Below are 22684 nucleotides of genomic sequence, written 5' to 3'. Positions count from 1 at the left end.
GGTACACAATCTTTTCCGGAGTAAGAACTTCAGTCCCATCTTCAAGTTCAGGTTCTTCTTGATGCTGAGTATCCAAAAACGCAGAAGTATCGCCATGGTATCTCTTCAAATTGCTCACATGAAAGATATTCTTCATATGCCAGTGGGTTGGTAATTTCAGCTCATACGCTTTGGATCCTTCTTTTGGATATAAAGTTGCTGAAATCTAAAATGGACCATAAAACTTCGGTGCTAACTTGACATGTTTTGTACTTCCTCTCACTGACTTGATTCTTCTTTTATCAATCTTCAGTAAAACCCAATCATCCTCCTTGTAATAAACTTATTTTCTTTTTTTATTGGCTACCTTGGATTGTTGAACCTGGGCCTTCTTAATATGTTCTTTACTTGCTCAATAACCTGTGACATATCCTTAGCAAATTGGTCAGTAGCAAAAATTCGCTCCCCCAAGTGTGTTATTGGACTGGGTAAACATTGCTCATAGATGATTTCAAATGGGGCTTTCTTGGTGAAAGTATGTACAATGTTATTATAAGCAAACTCTAACATGGGTAAGAACTCTGGCCACCTTCTAGATTGGTCATGGACATAAGCTCGAAGTAGAGTAATCATGGTTTGATTGGCATTCTCACTTTGTCCATCTCCTTGAGGATGGAAAGCTATAGTAAATTTCAGTTTGGTTACGAGATTCTCTAATAGGGTTGTCCAAAAGTTGCTAATGAAACGGCCATCATTATCGGATACAATAGATTTTCATAACCCATGTAACCTAAAGATTTCCCTAATGAATAACTTTGTTGTTTCATGAACAGACAACTCCTTTTTACAGGGAATAAAATGAGCTTGTTTACTCAGCCTATCTATAATAGTGAAAATCTGCTCACACTGACCAACCTTGGGGAAACCTGACACAAAATCCATTGTAATGTGTTCCCACCTTTCCGAGGGAATAGGCAAAGGTTGCAAAAGACTAGCAGTCTTACTTGTGTCAGCAAAGTCCTCATTTAAAGGATAAGCTTCAACCATTGCTCCTAATGATTTCTCCTTAATCATAGAAATGTGATTAACTTAGGGCCGTCTACTCAAAGCATCAACCTACCGAATTCTCCTTTCCTGGCTGATATTCAATATTTGGTTGCCCAAAGGATTGAATATATTCAGACCATTTGATTTGCCTTGAAGAAACAATGGGTTGAGAAAACAAGTGCTTGATACTTTGATGGTCAGTCTTAATCTTGAAATCAGAACCATATAAATAATGCTTCCATAACTTTAAAGCATGAATGACTGCCAATAACTCCTTCTCATACGTGATATATTTCAATTCAGCCCCTTGAAGTTTTCATCCATGTCCAGAAGTGTTAACACTGGTGCAGTGACCAATGTTCTCTTAAGCTCCTCAAAAGCTACTTGGTGAACCTCTCCCCACTCATACAAGGAATGCTTCTTCAGTAAATCTATTAGTGGAGAAGAAAGACGTGCAAAATTCTTAATGAATCTGTGATAATAACTACACATCCCTAGGAAGGATCTCAGATCATGTATATTTTTGGGTATTGGCCATTCAATTATGGCCTTGACCTTTTTTAGGGTCAACCCGAATTCCCTCAGTAGACACAATGTGTCCCAGATACTTTATTTCTGTCTTGAAGAACTCACTCTTCTTGCTATTTAGGAACAATCGATCCTTCCTTAGGAGCTCCATCACCTTAGCAAGGTGATCCTTATGCTCTTCCTCATTCTGGCTGAAAATTAAAATGTCGTAAAAGAAGACTATGACAAATTTTCCCAAGTAGGATCGCAAAACCCTTCTCATCAGCCTACTAAAAGTGGCTGGAGTATTAGTTAGGCCAAAAGGCATGACCAAAAACTCATAATGTCTAGTGAGAGTGCGAAAAGTAGTCTTATGTTCATCCCAAGCTTTCATACGAAGTTGATGATAACCAGATTTCAAATCCAATTTGCTAAAAACTTTAGCACCTTTAAGCATATCCAATAAATCATCCACTCTTGGAATCAGATACCGGTTCTTAATTGTAAGTTTAAGCACGGTAATCTATACAATACGATATGATCCATCCTTCTTCTTGACCAATAATACAGGTGCTCCAAATGGAGAACTGCTTGGTCGAATCAAGCCTTTTTGCAACAGATCTTCAATTTGTTTTCTACCTCCTCCATTTCTATCCTGTTCATCCTGTATGGGGCTCTACATGGAGGAGAAGCTCCTGGCTCTAAGTCATGGCATGATCATCTTCTCTCTCCATAGGCAATTCGAATGAGTCATCTCTTGAAAATCGATCCTCATAAGCTCTAAGGAACTCATTTCTCTTCCAATCTTCTTTTGAGATATGAAGATCTCGTGAATGCCGTATATACACAAGATTACAATCTACCCCTCTTTTTACCAATCTTTTCGCTTGGGTAGGAGTAATCATTGGAATTGTATACACATCCCGATCCCCTACGATCCTTATGTACAAAGCAAGAATGATGAGTATGAGGATGAATAGCAGGGTTAAAATCATACCGTCATGGTTTACCTCGAATCATGTCAACGTCTTGTAAAGGATTTACTAGAAAATCCCTTCGATCTCTATATTTTTGTATACAAAAAGGAATATTCCATACTATGGATGTGTCTTCTTCATTGTGTCCCCTAAAAGCTCCTGAGAGCGACATGTTTTTTATGGTTTAAGTTGGAGAAGTTTTACCAATCTATCACTCACTAAGTCATAATTACATCCATCGTCTAGGAGAACCACTATTCTCTGTCCATTCACGAATCCATACACCTTAAAAAGATCATGAGGCCCAAAGGTATTGGCTGAATGGACAGCATTCACTATTAGCTCAACAGTCACGGTAGATTTTGAGGGTGACAAGGTAGAAGCCTCACCCTCCTGCTTGGATGCCTTGGCTTTCCCTTTTGTTGATTTCGTCTTGGCAATCTTAGCCAAGAGAACGGGGCACTTATGCCATACGTGCCCTGGCTTATGTTTTACACCCGAAACATTTTCCTTCCTTAATTAACTTCCTCTTCTCTTCGTCCATCATAGAAGGAAATGGCACTGATCTAGGACGTGATTGGCTATTCACATTCCTTACAAGAGCTTTACCCTTCCCTTTATTATTCTTAAACCGGTTTGGTTTCCTAAAAGTGGGTATACTGTTGGTCTTAGATGATGACCCACCCTCCTTATTGAAGGGTTTACGAGGATTCAATTTCCTCTCACCTATTTCAGCCAGCTTAGTGAGGTCCTTAAGCGTGGTCGGGTTAAACATTTCAACCTCGTACCTTACTTTTGGGCTTAAGGCTGCTAAATACTTCTTTCTCCTATCTTCCTCACTCTTTTCGGGTAACTCTAGAGAGAGTTTCCAAAATCTGGTTGTAAAATCTGCATTACTCTCATTATCGAACTGCCTAAACCTCTCCCAATGAAAGGTTAGGTTCTCTTCATGCCTCAGTGGCATGAAAGTGGCTTTCAATTGCTGCACGAACTTAGCCCATTCATGAATAGGCTCTTTTCCTGTTTGTGACAAAGACCACCACAATAGAGCATCCTTCTGCAGATGCAATGTGGCAAGAGCAAGCTTCTCTTGCTTGGTCTTGTCTTGATGGGCAAAGTATAGCTCAAAATGGTGAATCCAATTGAGTATTTTGTCAGCCTCCCTTGCCCCATCATATTTGGGAAACTCAATTCTCTCTCGCGGTTGGAATTTGGACCTCTTAGAAGGGGTACTCAACTCTTCATCCCCAAAGTTTAAAGTCCTCTTAGTCCCTAAATTTGTCATAATGGACTGCTCAATCATATTGCTAAGCTGGAAAATCAGCTTATCAACAGGAATCTCCTCTCTTTCTCTTGCACTTGGATTATAATCCGCGTGCTGGGTTTTGAGTTGAAGGCGTAAACTCATCACCTTGTTCTTGGCTAGTCTCATTTCTTCTTTCATTACGAAAGGAGAACTCCCTATCAAGAGGTTCTTAAAGGAGAGATTGATGTAAATCTATTTGTGGGTTATCATACTCAAGATGTGTGTAACTCTCACCTAATCCATCCTCTTCAGGAGGGGGTGAAGGTGTTCTTTCTCTCTCTCCTTGGGGTAATGGAGGACAAGGAATAAGTTCGTTGTTATATCTCCCTTCCCCTTCCATTCTTTCCTTTTAGTAATACAAGAGAGAAAATGACTTTCTGTAATTTCAAAAAGGGGATTTATTTTACAGCAAAAGTCAAGTGTTGTAGAGTTGGTGGTACTTCTCCGACTCCCGCTTCGTTTGTGTTGAGAAGACACTTAAAATGATCTCCTCTTCCTTGTCTTTTAAGCTTTTCTTCTTGTATTTCTGCTGTAAACTAGTACGCTTCATTTGGGCTACTTGTTTTGAGCGGATTGGAGCCGTTATAGGGGGTACCTAATGGGTGAATCACCCCCTTAAAATCTTGTTCCGATCCAACTTTTCGTTGGGGAGAACGGGGGGGGTCCCTTTTCCTCACGGTGTAAGGATTTTAAGGGTACATTCACACCACGGGGGGAGGAGTCACTCCGTTAGGACACCCCGTTCACCGTTCAAGACAAAAATTTCAGAAAAATCCCTTGTTTCAGAACCTCACGAATTCAAGGTTGGTCGGCAAGGAGATGTTTGCCTCAAGAATTCAGGTTTGGCTTGCAAGGAGATGTTCGCAGCCCGGAAGGTTTGCTGCTGCGTACCATCAGGGTTTCGTCGTCAGATTTCGTTGTCTTGCGTTCCTCGTCCACACCTTCTCCTGCGGCTTCCGTGCCTTCTGCCGTCGTTCGCAATTGTCGCAGGCCGTGCCTTCCCCACACTACGATTCTACCCATCGCTCTCTCGCCCTCTTCTCGTCCTGCTTATGGACCGTCACCGCTCTGATATCAAATGTGAAAAACCAAACTTTTTGAGAATGCAAATGTGTGCAATGCATGCAGAATTTGAATGCCAATTGGCCCTCCAATGGGGAAGAGCGCCCTCGTGAGAGTACTTGTTTCTATTTCGACCTACATGTAAGGTGGGAGAGAGATAGCAGATGAATGCAATGTGGTAGAGAGAATGCTACGTGAGATTCACAATGAAAGGGTGATACCCTTTCATTAATGTCCCTTGAGATCACTCAAGTTCCATCTTCCCATTTACACCTACCCTTATCCTATGACCCATGCACCTACCATTCAATGCACTCTAATGCACCCTTTCCCTTTCCTATTGCCCCTAGGACCTAGATGCGTGTGTGCACATCTTTATTACTAATAATTGGCCGATGTTACATAGTTTTGACGGCACTATTTACAGTGCTTGATCAATCATAATTACAAACATATAACCGCACCATCAAATTGGCGCCTAACAGTAATAAGGTTCTAATGACTATTAATTAACTAAATAATCATTTCTCTTGTCATGACACTAGAAATGTCCCTTATATATGGTAGGCCCGAAAAGATGCAAAAAAATTGGTTAAAGAGAGTCTGAGATATCCAAAAATTGGCTTGAAGGTGAAACTTAAAAGACAATAGAGGGATCAAGTTCCATATCCTAACATACTCTATGCATTGCCCTTATATGCCTGAGAATATCCACCCAAAGATTTACCATGTGATGTGAATACAAAGATTTAACATTCAGGGTTTGAACAACAAGATATTTTATCTAAGCCAAAGCTTTTGACCTTAGACATAAACAAGTAATGCAGAAAATTTTACTTGCCAAATGATAATTAAGTACGGCGTTAAAACTTACAAATCAAAAGACATAAAAATGAAGTGCGTAAATAGCAATGTAATAAGGCCAATTTCCATATGAACTTGGAATTAAAAGTAGACTACATAATTTACTTTAATCACTTATTGACCTTCATGAGATCAAAGCACATTTTATGTTGAAAGTGTCCTTGCTTATACAAGAGCTTATAGAGAACTCGTCATCCTATCAACTTTTGCATTACTCATACAATTCTAACTGAACATCAAAAAGAGGTTATCTTGCTTGGGTACTTGATTGCCAAACCATAGGATGTTAAGGAATAAGTCTTAAATTTCTGGGAGGATGGCACCCAACTTCCATAGAGTCTAGTAGAGATGTTTTGTTACATGCCTAAGGACACACATGCCCATGCTTGGGCTACATGTAATGGACAATATTTACTTGCGGGGTGCAACCCCAAAATAATGATGGTGGGGATCATAGTGTGTTCTAAAGAAAACAATTCATGAACATAATTTTCTATGTTTGATCTTAAGATATCCAAATTTCCCGGCTCCTGGAGAAGAACCTTGAAAGATATATGGAAGGTGCCCTGTAGCTGTTTTGTACTGATTTTGAATCTGTAAATCATTAAAAATATACGTTTAGTGAATTTTAGAAAAAAAGTAAGAATATGCTTTGAGAAAGACTTAACATTTAAATAGAAGCACTAAAACATGCAAAGACTTTTCAACTATCCATCTTTTACAATTCATGGCATAATTTGGAAACCTATGCAAGTACAACAATGTGAGTATGCCAAGTTAAGTATGCCGATAAGAGAGACTTTTTTTTTTTTTTGGGGGGGGGGGGATAAGAGTTTGGTTATATTATGATCATACGCTTTGTACAAAGAAGTTCCATAAGAACAACATTCTCCTCTCTAGAGAGGAATAACCTAGATAAAATATTTACCGTATGCCACATGGGTCAACATCAGAGCACATGCACTGTGGTTTATATGGATTGCCAAGAATGCATATCAGTTTAATGATGAGTACATGTGTGCTGAACAGTTATTCTTGAATTGTTATGGAAAGAATACAGTTGCACTTACCAACCGATTCCTATTTTCTGTGGTCCAGGCCAAATATTTGTTGGATCAGAAAATACATAACTTTAATGATCAGATCTATCAGTTACAGGTTGAATTGGATGAACACATCGGAGATGCTTGGAGCTGTACCAATTCCAGCCTGGACTTGCAAGTCTAGATCTTACCTTCTTTATTTCCTGTTAAGGATAAACCTGCAAGCTGACTGCTGTTCCCTTTTTCCTTCTACCCAAGAGTTATCAGGAAGCTTTTATGTCACCATGGGGAGCAGATTTTGGCTTTTCTCCTGAGAGAGAGGGGTTTGAGGGGGGCTTTCACATCAAGGCACAAGCCAGGAGCCACACATGACTCATTAGACATCAATCTGTAGGAATTTGGAGGTGTGTGTGTGTGTGTGTAATTTTTCTTTGTTGTCTCTCTTCTCCTGCTGCTTCAATGGTAGATTGTCCTTATGAGAAGACCTTTCACAAAGAAAGATCAATTCAGAGTAAAAAGAAAAAGCAAGTAATGAGTTTGGATGACCCCCTACATGCCTCTACAGAGGCTCAGTTGGTATATGAAGTAATGCATGAGGACTTTGAGGATACAAGGAAAAGTTGGAATGCTCCGATTCCTACCACAGGTATCATGATTGAGGTAGATGATATCTTCGATCCTGTGAAGGATCATGCCAAACATGCCATCATTATTTTCTTTCCGGGACGGATGCCTGCTGCTGCAAATGTTAGCAATTGGTTGACTAGAACCCTGGGTGGTTGCTATGTCAAGAAAGTACATTATGCAACGAGGTTTTTTTTTGAAGTGATAATGGTTGATGAAGAGCACAGATTGATTTTGCTATAGCACTCTCCGCTCTTCTATGGTCAGCAGATGGTCCATGTATTGCCCTAGTCTCCTACCAGGATTTATCAGGCATTGATTCGGCACCGCTACCCTGTATGGGTAGAAGTCGTGGATTTTCCTCAGTGCATGGCTTCTCTATTGCCAAAAATTGCAGCCTGTCTTGGTAAGGTGGTTTGTCCACCAAGACCAAATGGCAATTCGAATTGCTTTTGCATTTTGTGGGACACAGATATTACCACTGGCTTCTTTTTCAGTTATTGTCAATAATGTTTCCATGGGCAGTGCTTTCTACAAGCTAAAATGGGGGCTGTTTGCAGGTGCTTGCTTTGAATGCAAGCAATTTGGGCATATGCCTTCACAATGCCCTTCCCGACCTCCCAGGATGCCAATACAAGCTGAAATGGTTCTCGTAGTTCGGTTTGTCAAGGCTGTCCCCTTAGTGCCTTACTGTATGCCATTGCTACTCATCCTATGCTGCAATACATTGATCATCTAGTGGCTACAGATTCTCTCCATGGTTTGGAACTGGATGAAAATCACAGCATGGTTGCTCAGGAATATGCCGATGATTCTTTCTTTACTCCAAGGAATACTCAGCTTGATCTTTTTGCTTTGATGCAAGCCCTCTCAGTTTATGGTTTGGCAGCTGGCCTTCATGTTAACTTTAAAAAGTCTAAGATGCTCCCATTGCATATTAAAGACTGGCACAATCTCTTATGGCCAAGGGAGATCATCCCACCCACTCAGTTAGTTCGATTGGGTTCTAATCAAGCTCAGGAAAAAGCTTGAATATTGAAAATTGGCAACCTGGCCTTTACATGTTCGTCTCTGAATAGTGCAATCCATTCTTGTGGCGTACATTCAATTTTATTTGCCTTTGATCATGTTCACCAAGGCAGATCTTGATTCCTTTATGTCTGTCATTATGGAAATCTTTTGGCATTCTAAACATGGCAAAAAAAGTCTCAAATTGCTTTTGATGCACCGAATTTGTTCCCCTAAAATGCATGGAGGATTGAATATCACTAATATTCAGGTGCACATCCTAGCTCACAAGGGAAAAATGTTGTTGCAATTACTAAAAGGTGATCAACCCTGGGCTCTCATGATTCAATCTCTGGTCACACATATCAGTACTCCTGCTTTTGGTCATTGGCAACCCACTCAGTGGGATTTCTTGTTTGGGTGCATTGATGGCACTTTGCATGGCTGCCCTATGGTCTCCAACTTGCTTCTTGATTGGAAGCATATCCTGTCTCACCTTGAATGGCATGGTCGACAATCTCTGATGGGTAACTCTTTGCGGGCTGAAAGCATTCACTAGTCAAAAAATTTTCAAGGAACCATGCCATTCCTACTTTATTTCTTTTAAAGGGATTAATACTGTTGCTGATGTTATTCATGATGATGGCTCTATGCTTCCCTTTTCTCTGGCAGCCACACAGTATGGTTTGGGTTCTCATTATCGTACTTTGTGGCAGCAAATCACTAGTATGCTTTCCCCTATGGTTCCGATTCCCCCTTTGGAACTCCAGGATCAATTAGAAGATTGGACTTTGATTTCCCTTGGGTCATCCTCTCGTCCTTTGAGGCTATCTCAGATTACTGTGCCTTCTTTATACAAAATCCTTTTGCCTCAACCCTGGGTTTCAAAAAGGGGTAATTCTATTTGGCGAATGCATCAGCCAGTTAAGTGGTGGAGAAAAAGACTGCGGCAACTTTGGGTTTACAAGGTTCCACTTTGGCGACATTTTTTTTTATGGCGAGTGCTTCTGGGAATTTTTCCATTTGGACAGTTGCTGGCCCATAGGCACATTGCTCCTGCTCTATGTCATCGGTGTCTGATTTCTTAGGAGATTGTGCCTCATTTATTCTAGCATTGCCCGTCTTCTCGACAGCTTCTGGATTCTCTTCGACAAAGGCTATAAGCGAGATTCCCGACTCTTCTCTTTGGAAAATTTTTCTAGCTCTTTGGTTTTCATCCACAGCGACCAAAGTTTCATCTTTTCTTTATTTGGGCTTGTTATTGGGCACTTTGGACTTTATGGACAGACCGCAATTGTAAAGTCTTTAGTGATCCCAATTTTTCTTTATTTGCTTTCTTTAAGCGTTCTCTATAGCAATCTTTCTTTGATTGCTTGCAGACTCGCTAGATAGATCAGGATGTATATTTGGTTTATACTGAGATCTTCAGTTGATGTATTTTTTAGCGCCTCTTTTCTGAGGTGACTATTCTTGTAATATAATCAATCAAAGCTTTAATTAAAAAAAAAGTGTGTGTGTGTGGGGGGGGGGAGGGGGGGGTCTCACATGTCGTCAACAAACTGATTGGGTGATGTTCAAGCTTCAAAAAAAGCTAGAGTATTGGAAATTGGCAACCTGGCCTTTGCATGTTCGGCTTCGGATAGTGCAGTCCATCCTTGTGGCTTATATTCAATTTTATTTGCCATTGATCCTGTTCATCAAGGCAGATTTTGCTTCTTTTATGTCTGCCATAATGGATATCTTTTGGCATTCCAAATATGGCAGAAAGAGTCTTAGGCTGCTTTCAGTGCATCAACTTTGTTCTCCTAAGATGCATGGTGGTTTGAACATCACAAATATCCAGGTGCACATCCTTGCTCACAGGGGGAAAATTTTGCTGCAATTTCTGCAAGGTGATCAGCCTTGGGCTCTTATGATTAGATCTCTAGTCACACATATCAGTATTTTTGCCTTTGGTCACTAGCAAATCAATTACTGGGATTTCTTATTTGGTCGCATCAATGGCACTTTGCCTGGCTGCCCTTTGGTCTCCAGTTTGCTTCTTGATTGGAAGCATGTCCTATCTCATCTGGAATGGCATGGTCGACAGTCTTTGCTGGGTAATTCTTTGCGAGCTGAAAGCATTCATTGGTTGATAGTTTTTCAGTCTCCACTGGCTTTATAGGAACCTCACCGTTCCTACTTTGTTTCTTTTAAGGGCATCACTTATGTTATTGATGTTATTCATGATGATGGCTCTATGCTACCTTTTTCTCTGGCAGCTACACGGTATGGCTTGGGCTCTCATTATCGTGCTTTGTGGCAACAAATTACATATATGCTTTCGCCTTTTGTTCCGATTCCTCCTTTGGAACTTCAAGACACGTTGGAGGATTGGACTTTGACTTCTCCAAGGTCATCTTCTCGCCCTTTGAGGCTACCTCAGATTACGGTGCCTGCATTGTATAAAATCCTTTTGCCTCAACCTTGAGTTTCAGAGAAAGGCAATTCTATTTGGCGAATGCATCACCCAGCCAAGTGGTCGAGAAAGAGATTACAACAGCTTTGGGCCTACAAAACTCCTCTTCGGCAACAGGTTTTCTTTTGGCGAGTGCTTCTAGGCATTTTTTCATCGCCCAGCCAAGTGGTGGAGAAAGAGATTACAACAGCTTTGGGCCTACAAAACTCCTCTTCGGCAACATGTTTTCTTTTGGTGAGTGCTTCTGGGCATTTTTCCATCTGGACAGATGTTAGCTCATAGGCACATTGCTCTTGCTTGTTGCCACACATGTTTGAGTTCTCAGGAGTCTATGCCTCATCTATTCTGGTTTTGTCCATGTTCTCGTGAGTTCATTGATCTTCTTCGGCAGCGCCTGCGAGCAAGATTCCCGACTGTTCCTTTTGGGAAGTCTTTCTGGCTCTTTAGTTTACATCCACACAGACCGGAGTTTCATCTTTTCTTTGTTTGGGTTCGCTATTGGGCACTCTGGACTTTATGGACAGACACGAACTGTAAAGTCTTTAGCGATCCTATATTTTTCTTGTTTGGCTTTTTTAAGCATTCTTTGCAGCAATCTTTCTTTGATTGCTTGCAGAGGTGCTGCATAGATCATAATGTATATCTAGCATACACTGAGATTTTCAGCTGATGTAATTTCGGCTGCCTCGTTTTGAGGTCACTACTCTTGTAATATAATCAATGTTTTCACCCAAGGGCTGATTCTAAACATTGTTTTTGACTGCTGCTGCTCCCCGCTCCTCCTGCTGCCCTCCCCTCGACTCCCCCTGCTGCCCTCCTTGACTCCCTTCCTTGATGCTGCCCCCTCCACCCTCTCCTTGCCCCCTGCACTGCTACTGCGCTACCCCCCGCTGCTGTTGCGCTACCCCCCACTGCTGCTGCACTACCCTCCCCCTCGCGGCTACTGCTGCGCTGTCCCCCACCCGCTGCTGCTTGTGCTTCCCCCCCCCACACTGATGCCTACGCTGCCCCCCCCGTTGCTGCTCCCGCGCCCCCCTCTGCGCTACTGCTCGCCCCCCCCCCCCGCGCCCCTCCCTTCCCTCTTCTCCTCTCCCCCCCTCCTCCTCTCCTCCCCTCCCTCTCCTTCTCTCCTCCCCTCCCTCTCTCCTCTTCACTTCTTCCCCTTTCCTGCTGTCCCTTCCCTTGCTGCCCTCCCTCTTCCCCTTCCAGCTGCCCCTCCTTCAACCTAGACTTGCTCTCTCTCTTATCTCCCTCCTTCCCTCACCCTCTCCCTTCAGGTGTATCCCCGTTTTTTTGGGGGTCTCCTGGGCATCAGGAAAGCGGACCGAGTTTCTTTATTGTGTTTGAGTCAGCCTTACCCACCTCGATTGTCGAATGGGCACCCATTCAGTCAATCCGTTACCACACACCGGCCGCGAGAACCGTCACATTTTCAAAAGAGGAGCTGCAATAGTTGCAAAAGGACTTCGAGCATGAGTGTTCCATGACTCTCTTCGCTTGTATCTTTGGTTCACACCCCTCCAGATCACAAGCTAGAGATTGGATGCTTGCGGTGCTTCCCCGAGAACTCACCCCCACCTAAAGGATGTTCGTTTGTTGGGACGAGGTTTCTTTTAGGTGTGCCTAGATTCCCTAGACGTCACGAGAGACTTGCTACAAGCTGGGTTTCTACTTCTAGACTACAAGAGGATTTTTTTGTTTCCCTTTCAACTGGGCTGTGACCCAGTTGAAGAGGACTAACAGGGAGCTTCTGTTTTCATCAGGTTCCCTGGTCTCCCCTCAGTTTATCACTGGCTTCTTTCAGTTATTGGCGAGAGGTTTGGTGTGGTAGCAGAGATCCCCCTTCTTCCTGGCGAGCCTTCTTCGGCTGCTGAGGCGGTTAGGATGGATGGGGTACCCAGAGTTAGGGTCCTTGTCCAAGACCCTAATATTTCAGATGACCACATCATGCTACAGCGACCCGATGGGTCTTTCTTTCGCCATAGGTTCGAGGTTGCAGGTCGACAGGACCAGTGCTGCAGGATTTGCAGGTCCTCGGGGCACTTCGCCAGAGATTGCCCAAAGAAGAAAAAGAGACCCAGAAAGCAACCAAGCTTACGACAGAGAATAGGAGCAGGACCCTCCGCTTCACAGGCACCGCCTCAGACACGAGCTCCCCCTCCTCCTAAGGCTGCTCGAGTCCCTCCTACACCCCGCACCACCTTTGGCCCATGGTGGGTCAGGCCCTCTACTTCAGAGCACACTTCCACCGCTTCAGAGGCATCCCCCTTGGAGCCTCGGGAGGCTATCGCCTTGGAGCCTAGTGTCCAGGAGCCATCTTCTACTCCACCCCAGGATCAGGCTGTACCTCCCTCAGCAGCCCAGCCTGTTGGCACTTCGTCCGCACCACTTCTTGATTAGGACCCAGTACAGGTGCCTCCTTTCGTAAATAAAGGGAAGGGGGTCTTACATTCTCTCCCTGCTTCGGTAGGAATCCTTCGGACCCCCTCCCTAGGACTGGCTCAGCGGAACTCCTTTTCCGCTCTTGAGGACCTCTCTGACCTCCCAAATGATGATTTTGTATCTTCCACTTTCGGAGAGCAAGTTTTGAGAGATCTTTCTCTCTCTCACTTGTGGACTTTCCTCCCCTTGGACCTCGTGTGTATGGCAGGAGATCAGCTCTGGTGGAGGGTTCTTTTTCCACCCCACCAAGTCGAGTAAGGTATTCCAACCCGCTTCCTCCCGCCGATAAGGATAGCTAGTTGGAATATACATGGATTGGGTGGCATCCCCCATCGTCGTCGCAGATAGCTGATCAAGAATCAGCTCCATCCAGGTGTGTCAGGTGGTTCCTTAGACATTCTTTTTCTTCAGGAACACAAACTGGATACCAAAGATTGCTCCAAGTCAGGTAAGCTGCTTTCAGGCCAAACTTTTTGGCTTCCTGCCTTGGGAACCAGAGGAGGTACATGCATATCAGTTTCAGATTCTATTCTCCCTCTGGTCATTGGACACGGTACCATCACCCCCTCCAGGGCCCAGTGGATTTTACTTTTGATTGACAGACGTAAGGTTGGTTTCCTCAACCTCTACGCTCTGAACGACAGAGGGGACCATGTTCTTTTTTGGAAAGAGTTGCTCTCTTGGGCTGACATTGCTGATTCGTGGATTATTGGAGGTTACTTCAACATGGTTGAGGCACCGTCCAATAAGCAAGGGGGCAGAGAAGGTGGTATTCATTCCCTCCAGAGAGCAGCTTGGGATGCCTTCTTGTTCGTATTCAGTGGCAGAGATGTTTGGTCAGATGATGCATTTCATATTCAGTCTCAGTCACTTTTGTTTTCGTGGTTGAACCGTAGGGTGCAGATGCCTAACAGCACTTGCCAGTATCAGCGACTTTTATCACTCTTCGCTAGTGCACAACAAGGTGAGATACTCAGGCGGGAGATTGGTATTCGCCGGCAGTTGGCAGCCTTGCAGAGGGAGGAGCAGAGACGACCTTCAGATGCTTGGATACAGGAGCGCCTTGCTACAGTAAGGCCTCACTTGCAAACATTGCTTGATCAGAGAGCAAAGTATGCCTTTCATGCACGGGAGCCCTTTTGGATACAGATGGGAGGGAGAATCAATAAACAGTTTTTCTCTGCACTTGGACCCAGACATAGTAGAGAGAGTGTCAAGTAGCTTGTTGACCCTAACGGCATTTTGCAGTCTCATCCGAATACTGTCATGCACTTAGCGACATATTTTTATGCATCCCTTCTTTCTGCATATCCTGACATAGAGGCCAAAGATGAGGCTAGAGATGTAGTTTGGCAGAGTTTACCTGTGTTGGTCACACCAGAGATGATATGCTCACTTGATGCACGCTTCACCAACATAGAGTTCAGGAATGCTCTCTCTGCCCTTCATAATGGTCTTACTCCATCTTTTTTTACAGCCTTTTGGGATATGATAGGTGATCATATTACTTCAGCCCTGCAGGGCGTTTGGGACTCGGGTGAGATGCCTGACTCACTGACTGAGGGACTCATACACCTTATCCTGAAAGGTGGCAACAGGAATTTTGTATCACATTGGAGACCCATCACTCTTTTGGGCACCCTATACAAAATCCTTGCCAAGGCAATCAGCATCCGATTGCACCCCCTTCTTCCAGACCTCATCCATGATACTCGGACAGGCTTTGTGCATGGCATGTGCATTTTGTATAATATCTTTTCTTTTTGGGAAGCCACAGAGTGGGCTATGCAGGAGCAGGCAGAGGCTGGCAGTTCTACTCTTGGACTTTGAAAAAGCCTATGAAAGAGTAGATTGGGGTTTTCTTGAGGGCACTCTCCTACGATTTGGTTTTTCAGATGCATGGATTAGAGGGGTGGCCTCCCTTTACAGATCAGCCCATAGTCAAGTTTTGATCGGAGGAGTAAGGGGTGACAGATTTCAGATTTCGCGGTTAGTTCGTCAGGGGTGCCCTTTAGCCCCCTTCCTCTTTCTATTTGTGGCAGAAGCTATGAGTATCTTTCTTAGATCTCAAGCTGATCTTTATGGGCTGAGATTGCCACTGAGACAGGAGTAGGAGCTTCTTGACTATGAGTTGGCTGATGACACTCCTATTTTTATTGAGGCCTCTTTGCACTCACTTGATTCTTTCCGGACAGCCTTGGATATCTTTTGCTAGCTGTAGGGACACACATTAACTGGCATAAATCCTTTGGCTTTTGGATCAGCGATGAGGACACTCCAGGCTGGGGAGTTGACATTGGCTTTTCCTGGATTCAGAGGGGTGTTCCTGTCAGGTATTTGGGATGCCAGGTAGGATTGGGAATCTCTCCAGCACAGCAGTTTGCCCCAGTATTGGAGAGTATAAGGAAAAAGATCATTTTTTGGAGCTAAGCCAAACTCGACCTTGCATCTAGAGTTGTGGTAGAGAACCAGGTTCTTTTCGCCACCACCTGGTTTGTGTGTTCTTGCTGGTGCCGGTCTAGGGATTGCATCACTCAGCTCGTTAGACCAGTCAGGAATTTTTAATGGAGTGGACTTGATGGCACAGCAGATGTTGCAATGAGGGTGGCCTGAGAGACCATTATTCTCCCTACATGTGAAGGGGGCCTTAATATCATTGATCTGGACTTGCAGTGCAGGGCCTTGCTTTGTAAGCTGGTGGTGAGGGGACTCATGCCTGGGCAAAAACCTTGAAAGGATTTATTTTTTGGATGCATTCAGGTTTGCACACCTACCTTGGGAGATGATTGGGTGGACAGCCCTCGCTGGATTTTTACTTCAGCCCCTCTCAAATCTCTTGCCTCTCCTCTCATGACTGCCATCTTGAAAGCTTGGGGGAGCTTCAGGAATACTCTTGGAGGGTGCCGCCCTCTACCCTCGAAGAGATTGATAGGCAGTCGATCATTTGGAACGATAGTATACTTGATGAGCATGGCAGACCACTGGGCACCTCCCATTACATGCAGTGGTCTAGATGGGAGAGAGGCCCCGCCTACATATTAGCACTTGGAAGGCTTTTATCAGGATACCTGAGGATCAGAGACTACAGTCAGTGAGTCACCTCAGAGGAATAGCACGCAGGATTCAGTAGATAGGTGCAGCCATCCCAGTGGAATGGACAATTGAGATGCCTATTACTTCCACCACTTGGATGGGAGCTTTTTCGAGGACAGCAGTTCCTTTACAGGTGATCACTCTTCGAGGTCTCGAGGAAGATGCGTTGGTCTTTGATGTTGGGGATGGAGGTATACTCTCTAGATCCACGGATGATATCCTTCTAGAGGTTGCCTTTCAGCCTCTTAAGATTGCTGCTTTTGTGGACCATGGAGTGGGCTTGCAGTGGTACTTAGACCCTGACCCTCTGCTCTTGGCCCTGGGATCTTGGAGGTTGTGGTTATATGGAGGTGCACCTATCAGGTGCTTACAGTGGGACCAGGAGAGTGGGAGTGGATAGATCATGGGCACCGAGAGAGGGGGATTCCATTCTTTCGTTTCACGGTTGGTAATGCCAAGAGATTGCAGCTGAGCGTTAGGGGTTGGATTCCCTCCAGAGCCCCCCACTGGGACAGCAGCTTCATCACCGCAGATTTGCGTAGGACTTTCTGGAGGAGGCTCTGGAAATCCCTTAGAAATAGAAAGATCACTCTTTTCATTTGGCTTTCTATTCATGGAGGGATTGCAGTGAACCACTGGTTGAAATTGGCCAAATCCATTGAGAAATAGCTTATACAATTTGGGGCTGATCCCACTTGCCCTCGCTGTCATTCTGCAGAGAAGTCAGTGCGACATTGCCTTTGGGACTGCAGTCAGGCGAGGACTGTTTGGAAAGGGGTTGCTCGGATACTCAGCATTTTTCATACTTTCCCTTTCTTTGTGACTTGGGGCTCGGTCACGTGGTTATCCCTTACTGGGCCCCAGGTGTTTTATGAGGGTAAGCCTTCTTCTTGGGCACTCTCGGTCCGTCGGCAGGTGATAGAGCCCTGCTCTCTTCAAGATGTACCACTTACTCCCTTCAGAGCTTCCCATGCTTCAGTGGACACCTCTTGGGAGATTTTGGCTAGCATTTCCTCTTGGCACATTGGAGAGCCAGATGTACAGAGGCATTGGATGGCACGCAGGTACACCCATCACAGGTGGTCACGAGTATTTGGACTGACACGGTTCACACGTTGATAGCCACTTGGGCTAGCATGCAGGGCCCTTCACGGGCAGCCTCTTCTAGGAGGACTATTTTTCTTGGAGTTTGGAGGGGTTCTCCCTTTTTCTTGGAGTTTGGAGGGTTCTACTAGATTGAGATGGCACTATCAGCCACAATCCTTTCTTTTTGGCTCTTGAGCTTTTCGTGCATCGCATGGTGTATCCCGTATGGAGCTTGCTCTAACGGTTTTCTTTAATACTTAATAGAAGTCTCTTTTTGCAAAAAAAAAAAAAGGTTTTCACCCAACAAAAAAAAGTGTGTGTGTGTGTGTGTGTGTGTGTGTGTTTGACTTCTTAGGAGACTGTGCCTCATTTATTCTAGCTTTGTCCATGCTCTCGTGAGTTCATTGATCTTCTTCGACAGTGCCTTCGAGTGAGATTCCCGACTGTTCCTTTTGGGAAGTCCTTCTAGCTCTTTGGTTTTTATCTACCCAGACCAAAGTATCATCTTTTCTTTGTTTGGGTTCGCTATTGGGCACTCTGGACTTTATGGACGGACAGGAACTGTAAAGTCTTTGGTAATCCTACATTTTCCTTGCTTGCTCTTTTTAAGCGTTCTCTGCAACAATCTTTCTTTGATTGCTTGTAGACGCAGTGCATAGATCATGATGTATATCTAGCATACACTTATATTTTCAGCTGATGTAACTTGGGCTGCCTCGTTTTGAGGTCGCTACTCTTGTAATATAATCAATCAAAAGTTTTCACTAAAAAAAAAAAGTGTGTGTGTGTGTGTGTGTGAGAGAGAGAGAGAGAGAGAGAGAGAGAGAGAGAGAGAGAGAGAGAGAGAGAGAGAGACGTCCGCGGGAGGCCTAATAATCTTTCTTTGATTGCTTGTAGACGCGTTGCATAGATCATGATGTATATCTAGCATACACTAATATTTTCAGCTGATGTAATTTGGGCTGCCTCGTTTTGAGGTCGCTACTCTTGTAATATAATCAATCAAAAGTTTTCACTAAAAAAAAGAGTGTGTGTGTGTGTGTGAGAGAGAGAGAGGGAGAGAGAGAGATCAACATCTGCGGGAGGCCTCGCGGGCCTATGGGACAAAGTGCGGAATACACCAAAAGGGAAAAACTCATACAAGCCACAAAGGGCTGGAGCAAAGGGCGCGCTAAGGCCCTTGCTAAGTACTATGAGATCAATAGCTCAAGCAAAAACAACTACAAAACATGTCATATCATGTGCTATTTGAAGTAGGATGAGAGCTAGAACTAGAACTGGAACTCAAAATCCAAAAGCCGGCACTGTGGTGGCTCTTCTATGACCAGCAAAAATGTCTCACATCTGTGTTTGTCTGGCTATCTCATACTGTGGTGGTGGAGGGGGACGTGGTCTCCTTGATCTCTGAATCCGTTGAGCTATGTTCAGAGTGACCCCTTGGCTCGGCGGGCGGTCTCCTCTAAGGAAAGATGTGATAGGTCGGACCTAAATCAAGTGTACTCTCATCACTCTCCATGTCATGGGTGGCCTCTACCATCCTCTCTTGACAATCCATACTGGCCACTTATCAACTAGCTCCTCCACCCCATTGTCCTGGAGCTGGCTCAAACGCATAGAAATCTGTGACATGCCGTTGTATCTGGTCAGCCCTCTGTATCTTGTGGTTTGGTCACCTCTTGCTGCTCCTAGATTTGTCGTAACAGGGTCTTCCGATCTCAAGCAGATAGACCCCAATGCAGACCGGTGTATTTATATTGTACTGAAACGGAGGGAGCCTATCCATCTGAATCCCATGTCTAGCAAACCATGTGGATATACGTGCATACCATGTGTTTGCCCCGCTCTCAACTAGTCGTCTCGATGACTCTGGAGCCAACCTCGGTAGTCTCCACTAGGGTAAGTCCCAGACTCTACGAATGCGTGTCACTATTTGGAAGATGGCATCAATCTGTAGTGGTATCATGGCGAACTTTGCATGTACTATCTCATGCGGGATGGAGGGCTTGCTCCGAATCATCCTAAATCCCATAGTCAATTGTAGCCGCTCAAATCTCCTCCACTCTGCTATCAGTAAGTCACATCCCCAGAAGGGTGCTGCATACAATGCAATCGGTTGCACTAACGTATTGAAGAGCCAGTACTTCGTCAGTGGATCCTGAAAGAGTGTCTGGAAGCATTGTCTCTCCAATCGGGTTAGAGCACCCCACCCACGAGTGAGTCATGCATGGGCTGCATGTGTCATAGCGTGTGAGTCGTGGATGGGCTGCATGTGTCATAGCGTGTGAGTCATGGATGGGCTGCATGTGTCATAGTAAAAAGGGGTCTTGTGAAGACTGCTCCTAAATAGGTGTAGGGCTGCACTATCTCCACTGGCTCGTCTCGATAATTGAAGCTGAGTCGATGGAGCGTTGCGTGTGAGGTGTTGAAGATCATAACCTTGGTCTTCCTAAATTAGGTCTCTCTCTCTCTGCAAAACACCTCTAGGGCCTCCAAAGGACTCTGCAGTCCCTTCGCTAAGATAAGGACTATGTCATTAGCATATAGCAATATCTTTATCATGAGATCGGCCACTAGTGATCCTTCGTCTCCTAGGCGGTCTATGAAGGAAGTGATCTCATCAATGTAAAGCCCAAAGAGGCTCGGTGAGAGGGGGCAGCCCTGCTTCTCCGATCGTACTCTTGACCCAATCCGATAGACTACCTGGGGTGCGAACTCTGCCTCCGATTGACTCATACAAGCTTATCACCCCCCCTATCAGTGTCTCTGGAATCTGTAGCTCCTATAGTCTCCAGATCATGCAGGACTGTGGGACATTGTCAAAAGCCTTCCAAAAGTCTTCTAGTGTCTAGACCTCGCCTCCTTAATGATAGCCCTCAGAGTGAAATGTGATCTAGGGTAGAATGTTGTCTTCGGAATCCTGCCTGCCCTAGTGCCCGCTGCCCCCGAGCCTCTGTATGACTGCTGAGCTCCCTCTCTAAAACTGTTCCATAAATTTTGGCCAGAGTATGGCCAATCATGAGGGTATGGTGGTTTCCAGTCTCCATAGGATCCTCACCTTTGTGTATCAGCACAATATTGATGGTGCTCCAAGCAGGTGGGAAGCTGTGACACACAGTCCGGTTGAAGGTTGAACATATGTGCTAGGACCGGAGCTATAGGCATGTGCAAAGTGCTCGGTCCGTAGGCCCTCATGGCCCTGCGCTCTCCGATTGTGTAATTGACAAAGTGCAGCCCATACATTCTGTGTAGTGAATAGGTGACACGTGGTGGGCCTGGGCATAGAGGAGATATCTGGTGGTGTCTGCATCTGGGCATCATAGAGGGAACATGCATACGTGTGCCACACACTTGGTCGGTGATGGGAATAAGTGGCTTCCCCTCCGATAGAAACCCCCATCCAGTGGTTGGGTATCCTCCTTGGAAATATCTAACAATCCATCCATCCTATGTGTGAAGAAGGCCTGCCTCTTACGACGCGTTAGTCGTCGAAAGATCTTGTGTGCCTCGGGTGACGTTAAATGACCCAAAGCCCACTCTTGTGTGAGGTGGGCTCTCGCCTCTTTGCACGCATCATCGAACCAAGGGTTTAGAGGCATCTTCCCATCTCGAACCTTCCTGGATCGGGTCGTGGGAAAGGATCTGGTAGCAGCATCTTGTACCACTCAGACAAGGCTGTTGGAAGTGCTGGCAAGGTCTATATCATCTCCAAGTAGGACCGGGACCTCTTTGGCCAAGTGATTCACGTACATTGGATCAAGTGTACGGTCAAAGTGGATCTGAATGCATGCGGGTGTGGGGGGAGCTCTTCCTGTGGCTGGCATGATGGCAGAGATATGGAAGGCCAAGTATAAGTGGGGGGGTGGTATGGTGAAGTTGTGCATCCGTGAGACAGTCTAGTGGGCCTAGTAGATAGTCCACTGTACTAGACCCACCGCCATACAGAAAGCAAGTGAGCCTTCCAGAAGCTCCGAGTGGAGGGGTGGTATGGTGAAATCGTGCATCCGTGAGATAGTCTAGTGGGCCTAGTAGATAGTCCACTGTACTAGATCCACCGCCATACGGAAAGCAAGTGAGCCTTCCAGAAGCTATGGAGACCATTATAGATAATCAGGTCGTGGATTGCCCTCAGCTCAAGCAGAAGTCATCCATAACCTGTCACCTGTGGAGCATCAGCAGAGTGCCTCAATATCCCGAGCTCAGCTGCATCTAGCTCCAAGATTGTGTGGATCTCTGTCACCTGTGAAATCAAGTAGGCCTATCTGTTTATTTCCTATCCGTGCATTGAAATCCCCCAATAGGAGTGTGTCTCCCTGTCTGGAGAACCCTGTGACGTCATCGTGGATCGTCTCATATGGGTTGTGTCCATCTGTAGTGACCTCTCGTGCATAGGATGACGTGTCTGGAGGGAAGTAGCACACCGTAATGAAAATAGGTCGAGCATCTAAAAGCTGAACTCGTATCCACATGTGTCGTGCACGCTCCTGTCTCCAGACCACAGATATGAGTGGTCTCACGTGTGATTTGAAAAGGACAGCCACTCCCCCAGAGCCTCATACTCTGCTATCTCTCCTCAACTCCCTCCTGTGAGCTGACTCCCATGTGTAACCTGTTACTGTGGGCATCCCTCTCTTCGGGCTCTCGTGTGTCTCGGTATAGAAGATCATATCTCTATCATTATATGTCTCCAATAAACCTCCTGGGTCAGACCATAGTGTGCCATTACAATTCCATACTGCTATTTTTAGTCCGGTGTGTGCACACATCCCATGGGCTCGACACCGTCATAATTCTCCCTCTTCCTTCTCTTCCTTTTCTTCCTTATCCTCCTTGTCTCCTCTTTCTCGGATGATCACCCTACCATCCCTATATGCAGCCCATTCCCCTGCTTCCCTCGCTGCCATTACTCGTACCATACCTTCCCTTCTGTGCTCCTATTGTAGAAGTGTGAGGTCATCATCTAGGTAGATCTTGGTTCCCTTCAAAGTCGATCTCGTGCTCATGAGGGTTTTTCTGTCCATGGCTGCCCAGACCTTCAGCACTAGTGGTTTTGTGATAGCCTCAGGTTTACCCACGTTTCAAGCTATCTCGCAAGTGAGATTGACCCCCATTTTGGTGAACAATATCTTGGCATCTGCCATCCATTCCAACATCTTGGCTTCCCCCATGCTGATTTGCAGTTCAGTTCAGC

General features: G+C 45.1%; 1 protein-coding gene across 2 annotated transcripts in view; it reads right to left on the bottom strand.

Annotated features, from left to right (window-relative positions):
- Window positions 1-5813: 5813 nt before the first annotated feature.
- Window positions 5814-22684, bottom strand: part of LOC147894960 (L-arabinokinase-like) — a 221421-nt gene continuing 204550 nt past the window's right edge. For both annotated transcript variants that reach the window (XM_087383374.1, XM_087383375.1), the window contains one exon: window positions 5814-6336. In XM_087383374.1, the coding sequence (XP_087239500.1) occupies window positions 6220-6336 (117 nt within the window). In that variant the 3' untranslated portion in view covers window positions 5814-6219. The remainder of the gene's footprint in view (window positions 6337-22684) is intronic.

The sequence above is a fragment of the Dipteris shenzhenensis genome, chromosome 13 (assembly GCF_047967505.1).
Source record: "Dipteris shenzhenensis isolate YYH24624 ecotype China chromosome 13, Dip_SZ_1.0, whole genome shotgun sequence".
In the NCBI taxonomy this organism is placed as follows: domain Eukaryota; kingdom Viridiplantae; phylum Streptophyta; class Polypodiopsida; order Gleicheniales; family Dipteridaceae; genus Dipteris; species Dipteris shenzhenensis.
The sequence above is the reverse complement of the archived record's forward strand: the minus strand, read 5'-3'. Positions and strand labels throughout refer to the sequence as shown.